The sequence below is a fragment of the Schistocerca nitens genome, chromosome 4 (assembly GCF_023898315.1).
Source record: "Schistocerca nitens isolate TAMUIC-IGC-003100 chromosome 4, iqSchNite1.1, whole genome shotgun sequence".
Classification (NCBI taxonomy): Eukaryota; Metazoa; Arthropoda; class Insecta; order Orthoptera; family Acrididae; genus Schistocerca; species Schistocerca nitens.
The window spans coordinates 508913227-508937094 of record NC_064617.1 but is presented as its reverse complement, the minus strand read 5'-3'; the positions used below and the strand labels follow the sequence as shown (position 1 = coordinate 508937094).

The following is a 23868-nucleotide window of genomic DNA, read 5'->3' as shown; positions in this document are numbered from 1 at the left end:
TATTAATTAATAGTTTATTTCTGATAACTGGATTAATATTTTTTCGCTTTATATACTGCAAATTATTAGCAGTAATCAATGCTGAGCTTTAAGCAATACTTATTTTTGAGAATAATTGGTTTGGCCCCACAAATCTCATGAAATAAATTTCAGCATCTGCTTAACTTTCTTTACCAAGTCTACAGAAATAGTGGTCGCTGACTTCTCTGAAAGCTTTCTTTTGCACTAATTTTAAGACATGAAAACAATTGTCCAGATATAGTGATAATTACTCAATACGTCACGGTAGTGTTCACGATAGTGGCACCAAACTGCTAATAGCTGTAGTTGCATAATCTACGCGAAACTAAAAAAATAAACGAAGGAACATTGGCAGAAGACAGCATTGTTGCTTTACATTGCGCTGTGAATTACCTGATCTCATCAAAGTTAAATTTCGAATTATGCGCGCAGCAAAATTCAGAACACGTACTAAATGCTTTTTCCTGTACGAAAAGATGTAGGATGGTCCACAAATACAACACTTTAAACTTAGTCGGGCCGAGCTGTTTACACTACACACAGCAAACATTTTCAAAGTACTTTGATCGCATCCCTAACCAGTGCTCCCAGACCTAAACCAAACACCACAATCTTGAGTCTAGGAGCTAACATAACAGTCGCGACACTTCGCCTCGATTTTGTTGTCTACCGCACCAGCAGCGCCCCAAGCGGCCAGTAACTTAAACTGTTACTTCGGCGCGATCGTGAAAGCGAATAGTGGGTTTTTATTTTGATTTCTACAATGGGTTTTACAAGCGGGAGCGTTTGTAGCGCAATAACTTGCAGCAACAACAGGAAGAAGATACCATAGCTCTCTTTTTTTAGGTCTCCTAAGGATCCTGAGAGTTCTCTCAGGACTTTTAATGATCCAAAGAAACGACAACACTACAAACTTTACTGTAGCATTCTCAAGAAGGTTATAAATAAATCTAAAAGTATGTGCATAAAATCAGAAATTGAAAGCTCAGAAAATCAAATTAAAACTATATGGAATGTAATAAAGAGGGAAACTGGCAGGACAACAGGGAACATGTCTCAGGTAGAGATTAAAACAGGAGACAGTACCATGCAGCAGAGAAGACAGGCTGTTGTGGTTCTATGGAAGAATCATTGTCCCTCCTACAGAAAGCTATTAGCAACAGAATCCCACAGTTATCTTTTACTGCAAGCGAAGTCATAAGAGTAATTAGATCATTAAAAAATAAAAATTCTGCTGGTGTGGACAATATTTCTAGTAAACCTAAAAAGTTCCGCTCCAAATCTGGTGAAACAGTGTACAAAGTACCGTTGCAGAATCGTTTTGATGCCTTGTATCCAGGCACAAACACGATAGGCCGCGAAACGTGTGAACTAAACAAACATTCACAAGAAAAGTGCATAAACACAATTTCTGAGTGCAATGAAACACAAGACTGTTACACAACTGTACAGACTGATGTAAACACAGTAGGCCTAGCGGAAGAAACGTGTGAAGTGAACAAATTCAAAATTGATAAATGCATTATCGGAAGAACGAAGACGAAAAAGTGTTATAAACGTACAAAAGTAACAGTTTACTCTGATAACCATGGACGAAATCTTGCAGAAATATTGCGTGCTGAACACAATGTGATAGCGTGTGGATATGTTAAACCAGGGGCTCCTATACAGGAAGTAGCTAAAAACATTGAGCAAGACAGATTACAAAACAAAAATCGGCGCATTGTACTGATTGCGGGCGCAAACGATGTGTATAGGAATGAACTGGCAACTGCAGTCCGCAACCTAAAGAAAACTCTTCATGCTACCGAAAAGGACACAGTGATAGTAACAGGAATACCTCATAGGCATGATCTCATACCTAATTCTTGCGTAAATTTAGAAATTAAAAAAGCAAATAGGCAATTCTAGAAAATCTGTAAAGCCTACTCAAATGCCTATTTTCTCAGTGTGAATTTTCTTCAGAGATGCAGCTACACAAATCATGGAATGCACCTAAACAGAAGAGGCAAAAGACTGCTCAGTGAAAAAATCAGTGAAACTTTAGACAAACTCAACATGCAAGACGACTATTTAACTGAAACTGTTATGCCACTGGACTTTCATGCAGAAAGCAATGGTGACCAAAACACACATTCAAAGGAGGCTACAGCAGAATTAGCCGCCATCCCAGGCTATCCCAATAGCAAAAACGATGAAAACTCAACACTAGTAGAAGAAAGAGTAACATCAACAAAAATAGAGGCAGAAACACCAGCACAACTGCCACCAGTGTCACTAAAAGCAGCAGTACCAGAAACAGCAGACACAGCACCGTCAGCAGCAGCACAATCAACAGAAGCAGTACAGTCAACAGGAGCAGCAGCAGTTCCAACATCAGCAGTGGCAGAAAAGTACACAACCTCACATGGAGCAACAAGCCGACGGAAGAGAGTGCCTCCCTCCCATCTGCAAGATTTTTTAGTCACAAGCATGATGAAAAAGAAACCTCCAAGATAAGTAACATTAAATCTCTAACAGTGCTTCACCAAAACATTCAGAGTATAAAAAGCAAAGTGCAACAGCTAGAAGTTGAGTTACAATCCTTAGACAGTCCAGTTATCTGCATCACAGAGCACTGGTGCAAAGTCAATGAAATTCAATACATAAATTTGCCCTCATATGTACTAGCTTGTTCTTTTTGCAGAAACTCAATGAAAGGTGGAGGATCATGTATTTTTGGTAAGAGTGGTATTTCATTTAAAGTCAGGAATGATATTATCCTACTAAGTGTAGACAAGCATTTTGAAGTGTCAGCAGTAGAGATACCAGCTGTAGATATGCCCAAAAAACTAATTGTACTATGTGTATACCGTTCTCCCAGTGGTGATTTAGAAACATTCTTTTCAAAACTTATGCAAAGCCTAGAACAAGTGTCATCCCTGAAAAGTAATATACTCTTGTGTGGTGACTTAAACATTAACACAGCTAAGGCAGATGAAACCAGTAACACCTTTCTGAATATTCTGAATAGTTTTGGCATGTCCTCTTTAGTTAATTGTGCAACAAGAATAACCAAACACTCAACATCTACCATTGACCATGTAGCTACAGATATAGGTGGGGAAAACTGTGTCATAACTGTCAAAAATATTGGACTATCAGATCATTTATGCCAAATCATAAAAGTAAAAGCTTCTGTAGAAAAACCAGTAAACCTCCACATGTTTAAAAGAGTCTACTCAGATGCAGCAATACAAAAATTTTGCTTACAATTAAGACATGAAAGATGGGAAGAAGTATATTCAGAAAATAATGTGAATCAGAAATTCTCCAAATTCATGTCGGAGTTTAAGATAATATTCGAAGAAGCCTTCCCCAAAGCACTAAGTTCTACTGGAACATCCACCAAAAATAAGTGGATTACCACAGGAATTAGAAAATCTGCCCAAACTTTTAAATACCTAAACTCTATAAAAAACAACAACAGTGATCCAGATTTTCTTCATTACTACAGAAACTACAAAAAAATCTATAGGAAGGTGCTCAATGTTGCAAAAAAAAGGCCAATGATAGACTAATAAATCTAGCTAAAAATAAAAGTAAAGCTACATGGACTATAGTGAAACAAGAGACAGGAACAGCAACACATAGGCAAATAAACACCCAAATCAGGAACAAAGAAAACCTAACAAGTACCCCAAAAGAACTAGCAAACTTTGTTAATTCTTACTTTAGTAGTATAGCTACAAAGTTACAGGAAAATTTTTCAAAATCTCATAATCCACGAACACGGGAATATACATCAAATTCAATGGTATTGCTACCCACTACTGAGGAAGAAGTATGTAATGTGGTAAGGAAATTAAAGAGCAAAAATTCAGCAGGTTTAGATGAAATTCCAATGTCTGTGCTGAAAAAATGCATAAATAGTATCAAAGCCCCCCTAACCAATATCATAAATGAATCTTTCAAAGCCGGTTGTTTCCCTGATTATCTGAAACATGCAAAAATTTTACCTTTACACAAAAAAGATGATGTAGAAAACATTGAGAACTACAGGCCAATTGCCCTACTGTCATCATTTTCCAAAATAATAGAGTCCATAATGAAGAACAGACTTATGAGCTATCTAAACAAATACAACCTTCTTTCAAATGACCAATTTGGTTTCAGACCAGGCAGAGATACAGAAATGGCAATAGCACATTTCACTAAAGTGGTTCTAGAAGCACTGGATGAAGGCAACTATGTATCTGGCATATTCCTTGACCTGTCAAAGGCCTTTGATACAGTTGACCACCAGAATCCATTACTTAAGTTAGAAGCACTAGGAGTAAGAGGGGTAATCAACAAATGGTTCCATTCATACCTAAAAAATAGAGTACAGTGGGTAGAGATCTCGCATGTCTCCAGTAGATCAAAGTTCATAGAAAAACACCTGTCAGATCCACAACATATTAATATTGTGGTCCCTCAGGGAAGTGTGCTGGGTCCGGTGTTGTTCTTGATTTATATAAATGACTTTCCACAATATATCCGACATGGAGAGAAGATATTGTTTGCCGATGACAGCAATATTATAATCACCAGTGAGACATCAGCACAAATGTTGGAAAATTGTAATGAATCACTGAAAGATGTCTACAAATGGTCTACAGAGAATAAAGTGACCTTAAATATTAAGGAAACAAATAGCATACGCTTTAGAATAAACAGAAAAAACAGTCCCCTAAAGTTAAAGCTACATAACACCTCTGTAGACGAAGTGCCCACCACAAAATTCCTAGGGTTGCATATTGACAGCCAGCTTAGGTGGAGTGAACATGTCAAAAAACTCACAAAAAAGATATCTACAACGTGTTACGCACTTAGAGTTCTCTCCTCAGTATGCAGTGATGAATGTCTAAGAACTGTATATTTTAGCTATGTACATTCAGTCATAAGCTATGGGATAATTTTCTGGGGAAATAATGTACTCAACTTACAAACAGTTTTTAAAGTGCAGAAGAGAGCAGTGAGAATTATAACTAAAAGCAGTAAGTGGGCTCACTGCAGAGAACTATTCAAAATACTTGGTATTCTAACTGTTCCCTGTTTATTTATGTTCCACACTATAGTATATATAAAGAAAAATATAGTGAATTATAGTACAAACAGCATTTTACACAGCTATAGCACAAGAACAAGCCACTGCCTTCATCTAGATAGGAGAAACAAGCATAAGACCCAAAAAAGTTTCTTGTATCAGGGTGTAAAATTGTATAACAAGCTGCCACAGGAAATCAAAGAAATTAACAGCATGTACTGTTTCAGAAAAACTCTTAAACTGTATTTTCAGGAACACTGTTTTTACACAGTAAGTGAATATCTAAATGTTTGAATGTAATTTAAGTGACATAATGACATTGTATTGTATATTCTGTAAATGTATAACAAGCTGCACAGGACATCAAAGAAATTAACAACATGTACTGTTACAGAAAACCCTTAAACTATATTTTCAGGAACACTGTTTCTAAACAATAAGTGAATATTTAATTGTTTGAATGTAATTTAAGTGATAAATGTCATTGTATTCGTATACTCTGTAAATGCATATAAAAGTGTCAATGTATCTGCAAAAATCACTGTATCCAAACTGACAACATCCATACATTGCAAAATGTCTACAGATGGCTAATCAAATAAATAAAAAAATAAAAAATAAAAAAATAAAGTACTGAAAAACTTATAAATTTGTTAGTCCCGTCTTATGCAACATGCACAATACATCCCTACAAGAAGGGATTGTCCCTGACAGACTAAAATTGGCTGTAGTGAGTCCTCTCTTTAAAAAAGGTGATAAAAGCATTGTTACAAACTATCGCCTAATATCCCTGTTAACTACCTTCTCGAAATTTCTTGAAAAACTCATGCACAGGAGGGTTTTAGACCATCTCAACTTCCACAGTATCTTAAGCAAAAATCAGTTTGGTTTCCGTGCCGGTCTTTGTCCTGAACAGGCAATATTCTCTTTCAGCAACCAAGTTTTGGAAGCCATTAACCAAAAAATGTCTCCAGTGGGTATTTTTTGTGACCTTACGAAAGCCTTTGACTGTGTAAACCACCAAATTCTTTTGAAAAAGGCAGAATACTATGGTTTAGGTGGTACTGTTGGCTTGTGGCTACAATCATATCTACAGGATCGGAAGCAGACTGTAATGCTAAATGGCTCTTCTGAAGAACCTGCCTCGTCTGAATGGGGCACGATAACGTGTAGTGTGCCTCAAGGCTCCGTTTTGGGCCCACTACTTTTCCTCATCTTTATTAATGATCTTCCTCTTTGTTCTGAGACAAGCAGCAAATTTACCCTGTTTGCTGCTGATACCACAGTTCTAATTGACGATTTGATAAATCACGATCTTGAACCAACTACAAATACTGTTTTTAATGATATCTTAAATTGGTTCTCCTCAAATGGTCTCTCACTCAATGCAAATAAAACTCATTATATGAGGTTCCATACCTCACAAAGTAATCTCGATGAAATTAACATAAAATGTAGAGATCAATAAATACAGAAAGTTGAAGATAGAAAATTCCTGGGTGCTTACATAGACAGCAAATGTAATTTGTCAGTTCACATTCTTCATCTATGTAAAAAACTTAGCTTGGCAACATTTGCACTACGGGTAATTTCTTCAGTGGCTGAAGTTGACACCATTAACGTTGCCTACTTTGGCTACTTCCACTCATTGATGTCATATGCTATCACATTCTGGGGGAACCAACCACTTGCAAAAAAAGTTTTCACCATCCAAAAAAAAGCAATCAGAATAATGTGTGGGGTCCATCAAAGACACTCTTGCAGGCACTTGTTTCGGAAGAAAGGTATCCTAACAACTGCCTCACAGTATATTTTTTCGTTGCTGACCTTTGTGTGCAAAAATTATTCTATCTACCAAGACAACAGTAAATTCCATAGCTATAACACCAGAAGCAAAAACAATCTACATTTCGAAATGAAACGTCTCACTCTGGTACAAAAAGGAGTTTACTACTCTAGCATTAAGCTGTTCATTGCTCTACCTCTACATATCAAATATGTTCATACAGAACTGCCAAAATTTAAATAAGTTCTCAAATATTACCTGACAGAGAAATCTTTTTATACTGTGGATGAATATTTGAAAGAAAATGTATACCATCACTAAACTTATTGTGTCTAAAAGTAGTTCAATTGATTTTATTGTGCATTTGAGCATGAGCACACTTTTTGGACAACAAATTGGCTGTACCTGTATTTACTCTTGTAGGCCTAATATCTGATTTCACTTTGTGCTCTTATTTTTAACCTTTATTTGAAACTCCTTTTTCTGTTAAATGGTTGTTATGTTATCTAGCTGACATTGTATCTATTACTGTATTTATAGTATGTCTTACTCAAACTATGTACAATTTGGCACTGAATTGCCCTTGTATTTATTGTAAGTTTAAATTGAAACATGTACAATTTTACATGTTCCATATCCATCTACAAAAGGTAATGATTTTACTATTTTATATTTCTAGTTTTTACTGAGTTTAATGAAGGCGATGTTGGCCTGACATATTTGACGATGCCCTTTGGCTACACTGACTAAAGGATTCTTGTAGGAAATACCAAATTAAGGTATTTGCTCTTTCAATAGGTGATCTGTTTATACATGCTTATAGGTTATCCAAATCTGCACAACGCGATCGCGATTCTTACATAGATGTATTTGTTCTATTTTCTATGTAGATAACCTGAAGATGCCTAAATAAGGCGAAACTCGTTGTTGAAAAATAAAAAATAAAAACTAAAATTGCAACCAAGACTGTTAAACACTGGTTTGCTGTATGCCACATATGGATTGGAAGAATTTCTGCATTAGAATTGTACAATATTCATAAATCTAAGTTAAAAGAAAAAAAAACCTTTGACTTGACGCTTTGCACATCCCAGAGATTCTTCTCTAAAGGATCCATGAAAAACGATAACTACACTCCACACACACATAAAATACGTACATGTAGTACTAGAAATATTGTAATCGAATGTGTTAAAAATAAACAAATAAACAAATAAGACCGTTCACACTGGCTGTCATGTCACATCAAAACATTCTATAATGCGGACTGTCGAGTCACAACATGTCAGGTCACATCACGTCAAGGTTTCTTGGGAAGTGAGCTTTGACGGAGTCGTCATCTGCTAACATCGGAAGTTAACCTATTTTCGCCGCGCTCACACATGTTATAGTCATGGATTTTGTGCTGTTTCGTCTTTTTAAACTTTATTTTATTATTGTGCTTTGTCTTCCTGGCAAATTTCACATGTTCCATGACAATTTGGATATTTCTTCGAAAGAATGTTCTCCCATAAGCAACGTCAGATATCTGAGAGCGAAAAATTATTTAGGTTTTACAATAATAGAACGGAGCTGATACCCACATTGTATATAAATAAGAAAATATGTTGATGAAGCAGTTTTCATTAAATAACTTATTAAGTGAAAAAGTCAGCTCTAATGAAGAAGAAAAATATAGTTGTTATGATGTTACTGGCTATGTAAGAAAAAGAAATTCTATATGAGGCAAACAGGCTCCCTTTATTCCCTTGTAAATATCGTTTGATGCGTTTCTATAAATTTTCGCAAATAACTGTCGTTATTTGGAAATATTTCACTTCATAGAGCTTTACCAGACAAAACTGATCAAAAACAAACGTTACAGAGTTTCCTGTGGTCTTTATTAAATTGTATCATTGTTAGTTCCTCAGTTCCGATGCCATATTCCGATTTTTTTATATCATAGATGTTAAAGCTTAACCTCATTTTCATTTTTCGGTATTGGGCTAAACGAATCGATGTGATGTGATGGACTGTGTGAATATACTCAGACGTAATGGTGCCATGAAGTGACAAGACATGACATAATGTGAAGGCCAGCATGAATTGTCCTGTGTAGATACGACCTTCACATAAGCTACAAAGCCGGCCGCGGTGGTCTCGCGGTTCTAGGCGCGCAGTCTGGAACCGTGGGACTGCTACGGTCGCAGGTTCGAATCCTGCCTCGGGCATGGATGTGTGTGATGTCCTTAGGTTAGTTAGGTTTAAGTAGTTCTAAGTTCTAGGGGACTGATAACCACAGCAGTTGAGTCCCATAGTGCTCAGAGCCATTTGAACCATTTTTAAGCTACGAAATAAAATCTATGTCATTTGTTACAGGACAGATAGTATGTAAACCATTTTTATTTATCACCAAAAATCTGTAACGTAATGGTAATACATTAGCTGTGCAATTATAGATACCATGAACTCAAGCAACAAGAACGATCAGGTCTTTCGTATACCAGAATTTTTAATTTTAATTAACATAGGACATACATATTCTTACATCTTGTAATTCCATGCAAATTCATTGTGCTTTTTTTAAATAGCAAGAATTGCAAAGCTTGTTTTTATTCGCTCATTTTCTGCCTGATGCAAGCATAAAATGAATTTAATCATCTTTCTCATGTCGCCCGTAGGATCTTCGACTGCTTCAACAATTTTCTACCAATCATACACATCTTTTCCATTGGCATATTTACTGTGGATCCTGGTATCCATATTCTTCTATCATCAACATTACGTTCTCTTTGGAGCAACCACTACATGACTCACAGAGCTCATCTCAACAACAAGAAAAGTAGACGAGACTGGTGACGCTAGCTTTCTGTACTGCTAGCGCTGAAGTGGGGAGTAGACAAATTTCCTTTGATGGTTGGAAAAAGGCCAACAACCAGAGGAACACGAGAGAATACGAAACGAATAGGAGCGAATATCGTTTGCCCAAGCGCACAAACCGTTTACACCAGCGAGAACTCTCGTTTGCTTGTGTTAGCTTCAAAATAAAGAAGGCTATACTGGCCTCCGATACAGGGAAGCATGTACGTGCTTTCGTTGCTAATGGAAACGCAGTTTTTGTGACACAGTTTCACCCTACTTTTTCCACAGGCCAATTGACTGCTCGATTGCTGCAGGCTGGAGGGAAGGGAGGGTTCATGTGCAAGTTATCTATATCTGTGGAGACACAGTTTAGGCACAGTCTAACATAACAGTCGCGACATTCATTGCTGTAAAAGTTGTTACCGTTTCACATATGGAGCGACACTAGCGCTCCAAGCGGCGAGTAAGGTGAACATCAGACGCGTCGTAAGCATAATGTTTGTTTTGCATCCATTTCCTACGTAATTTACGAAATATTTGAGTTATATTCCTGCCTCCAATGGTTTGTGTAGTATCAGAAGACATGTATGTTTCTAAAAATGATTCTAAAGTAAGCGCAAGTATGGATAAAAACCATGAATCGAGTGGCAAGCTACAACACATTTGTGAAGAAACACTTGTGACGTTGGATAGAATTGCAGCTTACCTCATTGATATCAAAAGAATATAACCACACAGACTCACACGTGAGAAACACAGACATATACCTCTACATGCAAAAGCGATCGACAGCTCATTTATCGTTCTGCGAGGCCTACTGTGTTTTTCATTGTCGCCTGTTGCCACAAGTACGGTCGTCTTTATATTATTCTAAGTAGCACAGGCAACTGCCAAATAGTGGGTGAAATACGTTGAAAACATTATAATGAGCTGATTACATTACATTTCATGCAAAACAAAATATTCGAATAATTTTCAAACAATCTGTCAGTGAACAAAGTGCTAACAAAGTAATGTCATCACACGAAGGAAGCAAGGAAAATTATATGACTAACAACAGAAGTGAATGAAATACATACCAAACATTACGATTGTAAGACACGAATAACTGCACTTAATCTAACCACTTCATCGTCAAAGCAGGTCTGTGTTGACGATTCACACGAATCTGGCATTGATACGTGAAGTGCTGAACTGGCTGCTTCTGTGTCATAGGACTGTTTTACAGCTTTAGATGCATTGTCGAATCTTTGTGGCAGTTTCCTGTTCAGCGTCAGTTGAGGTGGCTTATTTGGGATGTAAAAAAGTGTGGGAACTGCAGTCCACGCGAGTTTATTACTGTCTGCGTTCATGAACTGGTTTTGTTCAAAATGTAACGAACAGAACCTAATATTATTATACAGGTAAACTGGGTCTTTTTTCCATAAGGTCTTCTCGCCTGCTATTAACTAGCCATTTTATGCTCCTAAAGCGGAACATTAATCATTAATGCACATGTAGTTTGCAAGTGAATCCTGATGATACAGTTTAGTAACAAGATGATATTTATTTATTTATTTATTTATTTCATGTTCCATAGATCCAGTTAGTGAGTCTAATGAGTGTTATATGGGCGGCCTCTTTATCTGAAATTACAGTCCTGTGTTTTCAGTGTTCTTGTTCTAGTGGTATATGATACGAAAAATCTGTGTGTTGCATTATACACCTTGTTTTCTCATTTTAAATTTAGCGCCTTCATTTATATTTTTCTTCATCAAAATTTTAGGATAAGTTATGCACAGGTGTTACCTGTGCGAGAGGCACCGAGATCTGCATAATGCTTTCCCGTTCACAGGAGTGAGTAACAGAGTAAGATGGGGGCACAGGTAGTAAGCATAATGCGCCACAGCGTCATATGCCAGTACTATATCCTAATACAGAATCACCTAAAGAGGTGGCGCTGCGACACAGCAGTGATAAAAATGAGAGATCGTAAACTGGATATACATACCCACTAAAACTTTATAAATGTGATGCACATAAGACATTGATAAGATGGAATTACTATGGGTAACACCTGTGCATAACTTATCCTAAAATTTTGATGAAGAAAAATATAAATGAAGGCGCTAAATTTAAAATGAGAAAACAAGGTGTATAATGCAACACACAGATTTTTCGTATCATATACCACTAGAACAAGAACACTGAAAACACAGGACTGTAATTTCAGATAAAGAGGCCGCCCATATAACACTCATTAGTGGGTCATTCGGAGCTAGAACTTCTAGCAAGACAACTTTTTTAAAAATAAAATGCAAGTGAAATTATTAGGCTTAAAATTACACACCAACGTGGAAGACGGACATTATGTGGGTAAACTCGCCCCCCCTTTTTTTTCCAATGCAGACAGAGTTATGAGCTATAATCCTTGTGAAGATATGCATTGATGGAATAGGAGTTGGCCAACAGGAAGCTCTTTCATTCACTCTGAAACCGATCTTTATCACTTACAAGACCTTTGATATGCTCCAGTAAGTTATTGAATATATGGGTACCTATATATTTGACTCCTTTTTGTACTAATGTTAAGCTTTTATAGTCCTTATACAGACTGTTTTTGGTTCTGATATAATAATCACGTTTTGCACTATTTTGTGTAAAAATATACATGTTGGAAATGACAAAGGACATCAATGAGTAATTGTACTGAGAAGCAGTAGTTAAAATACCAAGTTTCTTCAAGAGGTCTCTGCATGATGATGACTGACACCAGATATAATGATCCATTTCTGAATTTTGAAAATGTTCTCCTTGTGAGAGGAGTTCCCCAAAAGATGATTCCGTAACTCATTACTGAATGGAAGTAGGCCAAATAAACTAACTTCTTCATTTTTAAATCACCTATTTCTGCTATCATGCATACTGCAAAAGAAGAGCTTCTTCTGTGAGTTTCAGTGCCCCTCCTTAAGTATTTGCTATCAAGCTAGCCAGTATACCCTTCCCTATTCTACTGAGATGCAGCCCATGAGAAGTAAAGCCCCACCTGTCAATAGTATCAACAGGAACCAAACTAATCCCCGACCCAGCACCAGCCTGAAGCAGTTGATCCAACTCCAAATTGACCCTCTTCACAGAGCTGTTCAACTGGGGTCGATTGTACCGCTTGGAAAGAGGCACAAACCCATCAGTAGTATGGTTCATTGCTGATGCTGCTTTTACCAGGTCACTCTCAATACTGTAGCCCTGGTCCCTATCGATACTGTTCCCTGCTCCACCCACTATTACAACATGATCCTCCTTGGTGAAACCTTTACGCAAAGATCCTATACCCTCTATCACTTGGCTGAGAGATGCACTAGGCTTGAAAAAGTTTGTGATCTGGTAGTTGTCACCTAATTTTCCCTGTAGAAGTTGTCCCACACCTCTTCCATGACTGCTACCTAACAGCAGAATTTTCTTCCTACTTCCTACTTTTTCTGAAGCAACAGGCTTCCTAACTGAATTCTGCTGTGCTTCAGCTACACCTACATGAGGCTGTGGCAGCATGGCAAATCTATTTTTTGTGCCAACAATGAAACTGTCAGATACTGTTCTGTGGCACCTGTTCCCTGCTACCACTTCCCACTTCTCTTCACCCTTCTCCCTCCCCCTTAGCCTAATTATTTCCTCCCTAGCTTTATCTAATTAAGCCTGATGAGTTCTAATTTTCCCCTCCTGTTCTGCTATTTTCATATCCCGTGAACATACTCTACAATACCTAGGAAGAGCCTCATTTTGTTCCCCAATTTCCGTGCCACTACATTACCCCCAGTGAAACGATCTGTCACAACAGCTGCATAGCACCCCAGAACTAACTTTCCTACAGCAGCTAAAACACTTCACAATCATGATTGTTTACAATATTGGCCTACTTTTTAAGCTTTCGCTAAATAAAGATAATTTCCTATTTATATGTTTTATAGAGCTCTAATATAAATATAATATTAATGCAATTACTTAATTACACTTCGAATCACTTAATTTTCGAGCTCAAAATTTAGGCCTAAAAACGACTGCTAAGCAGTAAAGTTTGAACGCTATTTTCTTTAAAAATGCGGCACAGAACTTAAAATCTTCACTTCCCCAAACAGTTATTACACTACTGAACGCAATGAAACCTAATAAAATCTAGACCCAGCACTTAATACTTACTGAAACACCAAAAATAAGTGCACACGAAATATCAACACATCTGCTTGAACAGGTATGGTTGGGTTGTATGATGGTAATGGTGAGAGAAAGGAGAGCCGGCCGAAGTGGCCGTGCGGTTAAAGGCATTGCAGTCTGGAACCGCAAGACCGCTACGGTCGCAGGTTCGAATCCTGCCTCGGGCATGGATGTTTGTGATGTCCTTAGGTTAGTTAGGTTTAACTAGTTCTAAGTTCTAGGGGACTAATGACCTCAGCAGTTGAGTCCCATAGTGCTCAGAGCCATTTGAACCATTAGAGAAAGGAAAGTGTGAAACCCAGTCACATGCCTACTGCTTGAGAATAACACCAAGGAAGCCGCCAAGCTTAACATCCCATCCAACAGACATAATCAACAATGTCACATGCTGTCACTTTATGAGACACTATGGAGAGATTCGGTATTTAAACCAGGAGTTGGGCGCAATGTCTTCTGATCAGGAACTTTATGCCACCTCCTCTCCTCCCTTGTTGGCCAATGACAGTGAAAATCTGCTTTGTTTCGCATTTTTTACTCACATTTTTATTGATATACTCTTATCAATATGTACTTCAATATATTCCTTTAAGCGCTTTGAATATTCCATTGAAAACATCAGAAGCTATCTGATATAAAAGAGCTATTGGAATCAGTCAATCAATCAATAAATCTCTTCATTCACACATTAGCAATAAACATTCTATGGATGCAGTCAATTCATAGACAGTCCTAGTCATGACAAAACTTTTTGTATTTATGCTATTTACAAACTTAGATAGAAGTCAGTAATCTTACTTTGTTTTATGCAAATAATTTTACTTTTTCATGTTCAGATATTCTTCAGTGGTATAGAAACAATGTGTAATCAAAAATCGTCTTAGCTCTTTTTGAATTTATGAAATTCTTTAATTTTCTCTATGAATCTAGGCAATGCCCTAAAAAGTTGATAATGTACATATTTCTGGTAAAGAGCTTTTTTGTGGGTGTCTATAAATCATCTCTGTTTCTTTTTTATAGTTAAGAACCTGATTGTTGAGCACTGAAAATTCCTGGTTAGTTTTCAGGAAGCACACACATTTATATGTATAAGCCAACAAGTGTCACTATTTTAAATTTTTTAAATATTGCCTTGCAAGGCTCTCTATAGGGAACGCTTTTCATTATTCTGATGGCCCTTTTCGAAGGTTGAAAATTTGTATGGCTGTACCTGTATTTTCTCAGAAGATCATACAATATCTAAGCAAGCTGTTCGTATAAGAATAATAGGAACATAACAATGATTCAATGCTGCAATGGTTCTTAAGCATTCTTGCCACATAACAATAATTACTCAGTGTTTTCATTCAAAACTTCATGATTATTTTCCCACGTCAATCATGCATCCATTCATAGGCCTAGAAATCATGTGTACAGAGGCTGTGCAAAAGTGTAGTTCTATAAGTCTCCTCTTATACTGTTTCTGACATTACTTTTGATGTTACTGAAATTCATCCATGCTGTTGTTTTCCTTATTTACTGCTAAAGTGTTATTGCTATGACATTTTCTAATGCAAAAAATCACTGAGGTATATGAGGTATATGTCAGTTGCTAATCACCAGAGGATAAAGACTAGCCTTTCTGTAGGTTATGCCAGTCATCAGTTATTAGTAGTCTGCTTTTACTTTTCCTCCTTAATTGTAATGAAAAGCCAGCAAAAAGCCTCAACTGATATATACGCAAAGTTTTGAATTAATGGTAAGGAAACCTGGTGCTACACTTCTGTGTTAAGTGCACTAGCTCCACACATTTCACATTCATGTACAAACTGGGACAGCATTCATAAGCTGTGTTCATAATCTTGTGAACTTTTTCTAATGCATGGCGGTATGGTACAGCAACAATTGATAAGAGTTTTGAAGAAATGAACAGTCTTGGCTGCAAAACAAGTTTTATAGTTTTATATTTTGTCAATAACGCGTTTTGCCTTGTTCAAGGTATCTTCAGATTGGCTGGCATAACAGGTGTTAAGCACCTACTCAAACATCTGCATGGATGGCGGCATAGATTTGTAACACCTGTTATACTATCCAATCTGAATATGCCTTAATCAAGGGAAAACGCGTTACTGGCGAAATATAAAACAATAAAATCTGTTTTGCAGCCAAGACTGGTTATCTCTTTAAAACATTATCTTGCATTCTCTTACAGTCCCTATAGATATGATGCGAATGTAAGTGAACACTGGTGAACTGTCTACAAATGTGAATTCTCTCGTGTTTGCTTAGATTTACCCTGGTGTAAAGGGGGCTTACATGTTTCCACATGCCAAATGGCACTGTATACCAGCTGGAATAAAAGTAGTGTTGAAAGTGGATGAAACATAGGAAATGGGCGAAGGGAAATACTTTCGAATTCCTTTTGAGCAAGGACAATATTTCTTGTCACACACAGAAGTCAGATACATATGTGCAAGATGACATGACAGTGTGTCTCAAGTTACAATTAACAATTATACACTTGGCAACAGGAGATCTCTTTACTGTCACTGAAGCATGCCTACTGCAGTCCTAAAAACATTCGCTCAGTATTATGTGAAATCGTAGCTGCTATTTACAATACCCTGGAAGTGCACCATAAAATCAGGCTTTTATCTCAACAGTTCTGTTTTGAACTAGTCAAAGTTCTGGTAAGTCACAAGTGCTTAAAATATAATGTTTCCTTCACTTACTTTTGTAACCAGAGTTTCTATTACAGTTTAGAGCAGTCATTTTTCAGTGACTGTCCCAATAAAAACAGTACCGTATTTACATGAGATTTTAATTAATTTGAATGCATCTTTAAAACTTCAAAGGCACAAATAAATTATCTATTTACATTTCACTATAATATTTACACTTGAAATCTGGTGATCTTACTATGAGCACACTTCAATACTTAACTTAAAATCTGCGGTTTGATAAGTGGACAGTGCAACTTCGCAAGTAGATAGCTCTTCCAATTAAACATGCCTGCGATTCTGTGTTAGCAAAAAACATGACATTTTTGTTGCATGCTAATTACTAAATAACTTAGTCAACACACTAAAGATAGACATTAACTACTTGTTTCAATATTTAAACTGTGTCAAAGACACATAGAGAGTGGATGTCATGAAAGCTGATCCAACACTGGCACACTGTGATTTATACCACATAGATTACATAAATTGACATTAATGGAAATTGAGTACTTATATTGGTGATTGTCTACATTTTATGAATTACTAAGTTTCTCAGATCTGAACAGTTAGTTGATGAACAAAGCTTGTTACTGATATGAATATTCACATAGTATAATAGTTTTGCCAGTTTACACAGACTGTCTCTTGCAAACATTCAATTCCAGTTGAGTAACCAATGCGTTACATCAAAATGTTTATTACTTTTAAATTATATGGGTTCTACTTACCTAACATGTTTTTGTTAACGTTATGGTGAATACTTTAAAAATACCTACTGCTTTATTACCTGAAATTTTAGAAGTCGTAATGTTTGTGTCTTGTTACATTCCATTTATATTTAAGATATTTAACAAATAGTATGCAAGGTGGTCAGAGACAGTCTGAGAAGCTAGTATGGGCGTTGCAGGGTAGGTTGTGCTGATAAAAAATTGTTAAGAAAAAACTCGATATATTGTATCACTTCTGGTTCAAATAACATTGAAGTAATCCAATCGGATTGGTGCTCAAGCAAATTCAAGCAGGTAGCTAGATACTTGTACAGTTAGTGCCAGTTGTTCTCATAGCACAGATGACAGCACATGAGATGGATCAACCTATGGCTCAGGTTTGATTCTTACTACCACCCTATGTCCAGTTGTTATATCGCTCCCTTTTTCAGTTTTAGGAAACCAAGCAAAAACACATTTGTAGCACCATTCCTGATGGGCTGCTTGAATTTAACATGCAATGAGCTGTTTGGCTAACTTCAATGCTAATTAAATCGGAAATGGCGAACATGTAGAATTTTTTCCTTAACAACTATTTCTCAGCACAACCTGCCCAGCAATGCCCATACAAGCTTCTCAGACTGTTTCTGATCACCCTGCATACTATTTGTTAAAGTTCTTAACTATAAATAGAATGTAACAGGACACTAACATTATGACTTCTCGAAATTTCAGTCATAAAGCAGTAGCTATTTCTGAAGTATTGACCATAATGTTAATGAAAACATGTGAGGAATGTTAGAACTCGTATATTTTAAAAGTAATGGACATTTGATGCAATGCATTATTTACACACCTGGAATTCTATGTTTGCAAGAGATTATCTATGTAAACCAGCAAAACTATTATTCTATATAAATATTCATATCAATACCAAGCTCCATTCATCAACAACCTGTCCAAATCTGAGAAACTTAGTAATTCATAAAATGTAGACACTCACAAATATATGTACTCAATTTCCATTAATGTCAGAATGGCAGCCCATTCTTCATGGAGTGCTGCACTCAATGTCAGTCAGTGAGGCCTGGCGCGAAGTCGGTGTTCTATAAATTCTGGTCAGGACTCTGCGCAGGCCAGTCCATTACAGGGATGTTATTGTCGTGTAACCACTCCGCCTCAGGCCGTGAATTATGAACAGGTGCTCGATCGTGTTGGAAGATGCAATCGTCATCCCTGAATTGCTCTTTGACAGTGGGAAGCAATAAGGCGCTTAAAACGTCAATGTAGGCCTGTGCTGTGATAGTGCCATGCAAAACAACAAGTGGTGCAAGCCCCTCCATGAAAAATACGACCACACCATAACGCCACCGCCTCCAAATTTTACTGTTGGCACTACACACACTGGCAGATGATGTTCATTGGGCATTCGCCATACCCCCACGCCCCCACCCTGCCATCGGATCGCCACACTGTGTACCATGATTCGTCACTCCACACAACGTTTTTCCACTGTTCAATCATCAAATGTTTACGCTCCTTACACTAAGCGACGCGTCGTTTGGCATTTACCGGCGTGATGTTTGGCTTGTGAGCAGATGCTCGACCATGAAATCCAAGTTGTCTCACCTCCTACGTAACTGTCATAGTACTTGCAATGGATCCTGGTACAGTTTGGAACTACTGTGTGATGGTCTGGATAGATGTCTGCCTATTTACACATTGTGACCTCCTTTAACTGTTGGCAGTCTCTGTCAGTCAACAGATGAGGTTGGCCTGTAGTCTTTTGTGCTCTACGTGTCCCTTCACGTTTCCACTTCACTATCACATCGGAAACAGTGGAGCTAGAGATGTTTAGGAGTGTGGAAATCTCGTATACAGACGTATGACAGAAGTGACACTCAAGCACCTGACCATGTTCAAAGTCCATGAGTTCCGCAGACCGCCCAATTCTGCTCTTCATGATGTCTAATGACTACCAAGGTCACCGATATGGAGTACCTGGCAGCAGGTCGCAGCACAATGCACTTAATATGGAAAACGTATGTTTTTGGGGGTGTCTGTATACTTTGATCACATAGTGTCTATACTACTTATGATGCTGTTGTTGCTGCTGCTGCTGCTGCAACCTCTCTGTCTCCAACTCATTCGTAATTTGGTAGATTTATGCTGAAACAACAAGAAAAAATTAACGCCTAAATATGAACACACAGGCTATGAATCGTTTATTAGCGTCGAGATCTGAACACACGATTTGATACGATAAAACTTTTTTTACAAAAATATACTTCGAAATCTGATCACACGGGGACTTGATACTGTAAAACTTCTTACGAAAATATACACTGCGAAATCCTATCTCATGATATTAAATTAAATATGTGCTTACCTGGTAATTCCCATTGCCTCGGGCGTTAACCGCCACTGGCTTTGCTGCTGCTGCTTGATGCCACCGTTTGCTCATTTTTTTCCAAATAAACTGGTAGCACACACACAAACGAGAACAACATAACCAAGCTGACCCCACCACGGAAAATAGCAGGATGAAGTCGGCGGTGGAGGAGGTAGGCTTTATATACCTACACTCATTCAGCATTAGCCAATAGGAACACATTATTCTGAGGAGGGGTAAAGACCTCCATGAATGTTTGGACAAGTTGGTTCATGCACAAATAGGAACTTGAAAGAGAGTGAAGGTGGTTTCCCAGGTATCAAATATCAAAGGGTTGCCGCCACCTGAAGCTTTTGTTCAGAAATTAGAGTGCACTGCAGAAGGTGAGTGGCTGTGTGGCAGCTGACAGGTGTTGCAGGGCCTGAGTGAGTGGGAATATACCAAGTGGCTGGCCCGGCAAAGTGGTTGGGGTGTGGGCATGCAATTCCTTGTTGTCAGTGCGAATGATTTTTAACAGTGTAATTATGTGCTGTGAGTTATGTTGATGGTTTTCCTTCCACAATTGGAATAAAAAAAGCGATCAATTTAGTTGTTTCTTTCTGATGTATTTTACAAGACCTGCATCTTCCTAAACAGCAGAGAATAATGGGCAAGAGAGATCCAACCCCTGAAAACTGAGTTTTATGAAAAAAGGTTGGAGGTTTCCAGAGGGGCAAGGAGGGGAAGAGGAGGGTGAGGATGGGTCTCACAAATAATCCACCAAGGGGTCATAATCCATTTAGGAGAATAATACGCTAAGGGAAGAGGGAGGTAGTTATAAATCAATTAAGTTTGCCCCTGAATGTATACAACTTGTGCTAACAACATGCACTCGTACCAGCTTTATCTGACTACTCATATCTTGACAACACATTAATGAAATCAATTACTGAAATTCAAAATTCTAGGGATATGCGTTCAGGACAATTTAAAATGGAACTGTCATGTGAAAGAACTAGGAAAAAAGCTTTCAAAAGCTTGTTATGCTCTTCCTGTATTAAGCCAAACGTCGGTGGTCCTTCAGGCATATTATGCATAGTTCCGTTCAGTACTCTTGTGTAAGCTAATCTTGTGGGGAAACTCAACCATCACCATAAAAATTTTTAAGATGCAGAAAAGAATAGTTGGGGTTATCTGCAATCTAAAGAAGCTTGCAACATGTAGACCACATTTCGTAGAGCAGAAAATAATGAGCTTTCAAACCTTTACATACATAAGTGTATGCAATTCGTAAATGAGTATTTTTTAACCGTTAATGGACATATACGACAAAATAAGCATATCTATAACCACAACACAATACCAGTAGTATCCACATGTCTCAGTGTGCAACAGTACTGTATCAGGAAAGTGTTTCACCGGTAACAGTTAATTATTCATCCGCATATCCAGTGACGTAAAACTGCAGTGACATTAAAATATGTTTAAATATAACATCAAGTCATTTATGATGGAACAGTGTTTTACTCAGTAAAAGAATTTTTAAATTATAAAAAAAAACAGCCTTGCACATTGGCTACATAACTGTGAGTAAATTCAGATTGTGTTGTTTTTTTATTTGTATTTTATGATATTTTTTCGGTTGTTATTTGTTAGCTGAATTGTGTCTTGTTCTCTCTCTCTCTCTCTGTCTTCTTCTTTCTCAAATTTGACTTGTCCTATATTGAGTATACTATTTAATTATTTAATGAATCAAAATGGAAAAAGATAAATGAAAAGTAATAAAATATGTAACTTCGAAATCATTCCACTAATAACAGACACATTTGGCACAACTTTGCTAATTATGGGTTAATTAATATGTCAGGGGTATAAATTATGGTTGATCCGTATTGCACTGAAGAGACCTATCACATGATAGACCTCGGTAACATAATTCTCGTGTTCAAACGGATTAGAAAAGGCAAAATACTAAGCTATAAAAACCTTAGAATACACAGTTACATTTATCACATTCACTTACATACAAAAACCTGGAAGAAATTCAAAAATTGGCCAGGTGCGGTTAGGACCTGTGAACTGAGGATACTGTCCAAACTTAATTATGTATACAGACAGTTCGTCCTTTCTGCGAACCGAGGATCTCGACGACTTTTGTCTGTTATCGACAAGATATCAGTCCCAGGGTCTCAAAGACCTTCGAGAATATTTTAATTTCAAGTTTGAGGCCGGATGACGAATGACAAAATACATTCTTTCCGTGTAATATTATTACATATTAACAATTTAAAGATTTTTTCCCTTTACTAGTACAATGAAACCTTTCTTGTAGCCAAATTTCATGATTATAGACCAATGGGATACATCTTGTAGGTTTTGATGAGTGAGTTTGTGAGTATCAACTTATCTGACATAAATGGCCATATCTTCTGAGTACACTGAATTAGAAGCTAATCTTTATTATTCCCCCATGGAACTATAGATCTCAGTACCTGACGGAAATTTCAGTTTGATTCGTCCGCACTTTTCTGAGAAAATCGGATCGTAAGAAGACGGATGGACAGATAGATGCTTTGGAACCTGTTTGCCGCCGAGCGCGCAACTGAGCGAGTTTCCCCACGCCGCCAGAAAAGACACCGAAGAAAGTGCTGTGACCCCTTCCTTGTCCGTTCGGTTGACAGACTCCGCCACGAGCGTGAATCGCCCTCCCCCCCTCCCCTTAATTAAGAGGTAGTAGCCCCCTCCCTCCCACACCCCTCTACACATAACAAAAAATTTTTCGTGTGATGTATTTACAAATTAACAATTTTCGAGTTTTTTCGTTTGGTTGTAGTGCGGAACCTCGCTTATTCCCAAAATTCACGATTCTTGGTCAACGGGCAGAATCCTGTAGGTTTTCATGAGTCAGTTTGCGATTATCATAATACGTGACACAAATGGCCGTATCTTTTGACTGTGTTGACTTACCAGCACCAGTTTTTTTACGTCGCCAAGGGACCACAGACCTTAATGTGTGGCACAAATTTCAACTTCGTACGTCTACTTGTAGGTGAGAAAAAACGGTTTTAAAGAGTCGGACAGACATCTGTTTGTCTGTCTAGGCAAACAGGAGGACTACGGCGACTCCCTCCGTTCGCCTCCACTTGTGGCAGAGGATGACGGGCAGCGTCGGGCGAAAACCAGCGATCAGCGAAGCGCTTGCCGGCACCCGTAGCACCACAAGCCCCTGACTCCTCGCTGGTCACTTCCGCTGGAGGCTGAGCTGAGACTGCCACACTTTCCTAACGCCACGCACTCCGAACCGTCGCTCGAGCAGTCTCTTCTTCGGCCTCGACGAAAAGACAACCCCCGGCCGCGATCTCGGCAGCTGGCCTCGTGCAACGCCACGTGACTCGCGTCGTCATCTGCCGCACTTCAGGGCAGTATGCGTGGACAGCAGGATTTTGCGTGCACATCCAGCGTCAGAGTTCTGTCGAGGTTTGGTTTACGAGAGGATTGCTATCGCGTCTTCCGCGCCGCATTCCCCAGCCGCGTTTCCTTGAGAGTTAACCGTAAATGTGGCTGTACTAAGCCTGATGCCGGACGCCTGCTTCGTCCCCCTAGTATCAGCTCCTGGAACACGGAGCGCAATGTGGCGTAAATGGCGCGGCGACGTGCAGTGTGCGCCAGGCGTAACAGGCGGGTTTATTACCGTTCCATAGCCGCCGCTTTGGAACTTGCTTACCGCTGATTGCGCAACTGAAGCGAGTTTTCCCACGCCGCCAGATGACACCGAAGAAAGCACTGTGACCCCTTCCTTGTCCGCCCGGTTGAGAGACCCCACCACGAGCGAGAACCCCCCTCTCCCCCTTGATTAAGAGGTAGTAGCACCCCCACCCCCACCCCTCTATGCATGCCCTCCTTCCCCATGCACCACTGCTCCCCTCCTGCAGCCCTCTATGCACGCCATCTCTTGCACGTTGATGTTGGCCTGTCCCATTAGTGCCCACCACTCCCGACAGTGTCGTCACCACTGCCGTTAACACACGTACCGCTGGAGCAGCGACGCTATTTCACATGTTTCCAACGCCCCACGCCGGAGCTGTCCGTGCCCCTGTTCTCACCAGAAACCACAGCTTGAGCACGAGGACAGCAGTGATGAGTGTATGCCCCCCAGCAAGCAACGGGAAATACCCTGCAGATTTTGA

At 38.5% G+C, this 23868-nt stretch overlaps 1 protein-coding gene across 2 annotated transcripts in view; it reads right to left on the bottom strand.

The window, feature by feature from the left end:
- LOC126251882 (uncharacterized protein SYNPCC7002_A1628-like) overlaps positions 1–702 on the bottom strand; it is a 58073-nt gene extending 57371 nt beyond the window's left edge. The window contains exon 1 of one of the 2 annotated variants that reach the window (XM_049952580.1): positions 473–702. In XM_049952580.1, the coding sequence (XP_049808537.1) occupies positions 473–571 (99 nt within the window). In that variant the 5' untranslated portion in view covers positions 572–702. Of the gene's footprint in view, positions 1–414 lie in introns of both variants that reach the window. The other variant, XM_049952581.1, reaches the window with a different exon arrangement.
- Between the last annotated feature and the right edge of the window lie 23166 nt (positions 703–23868).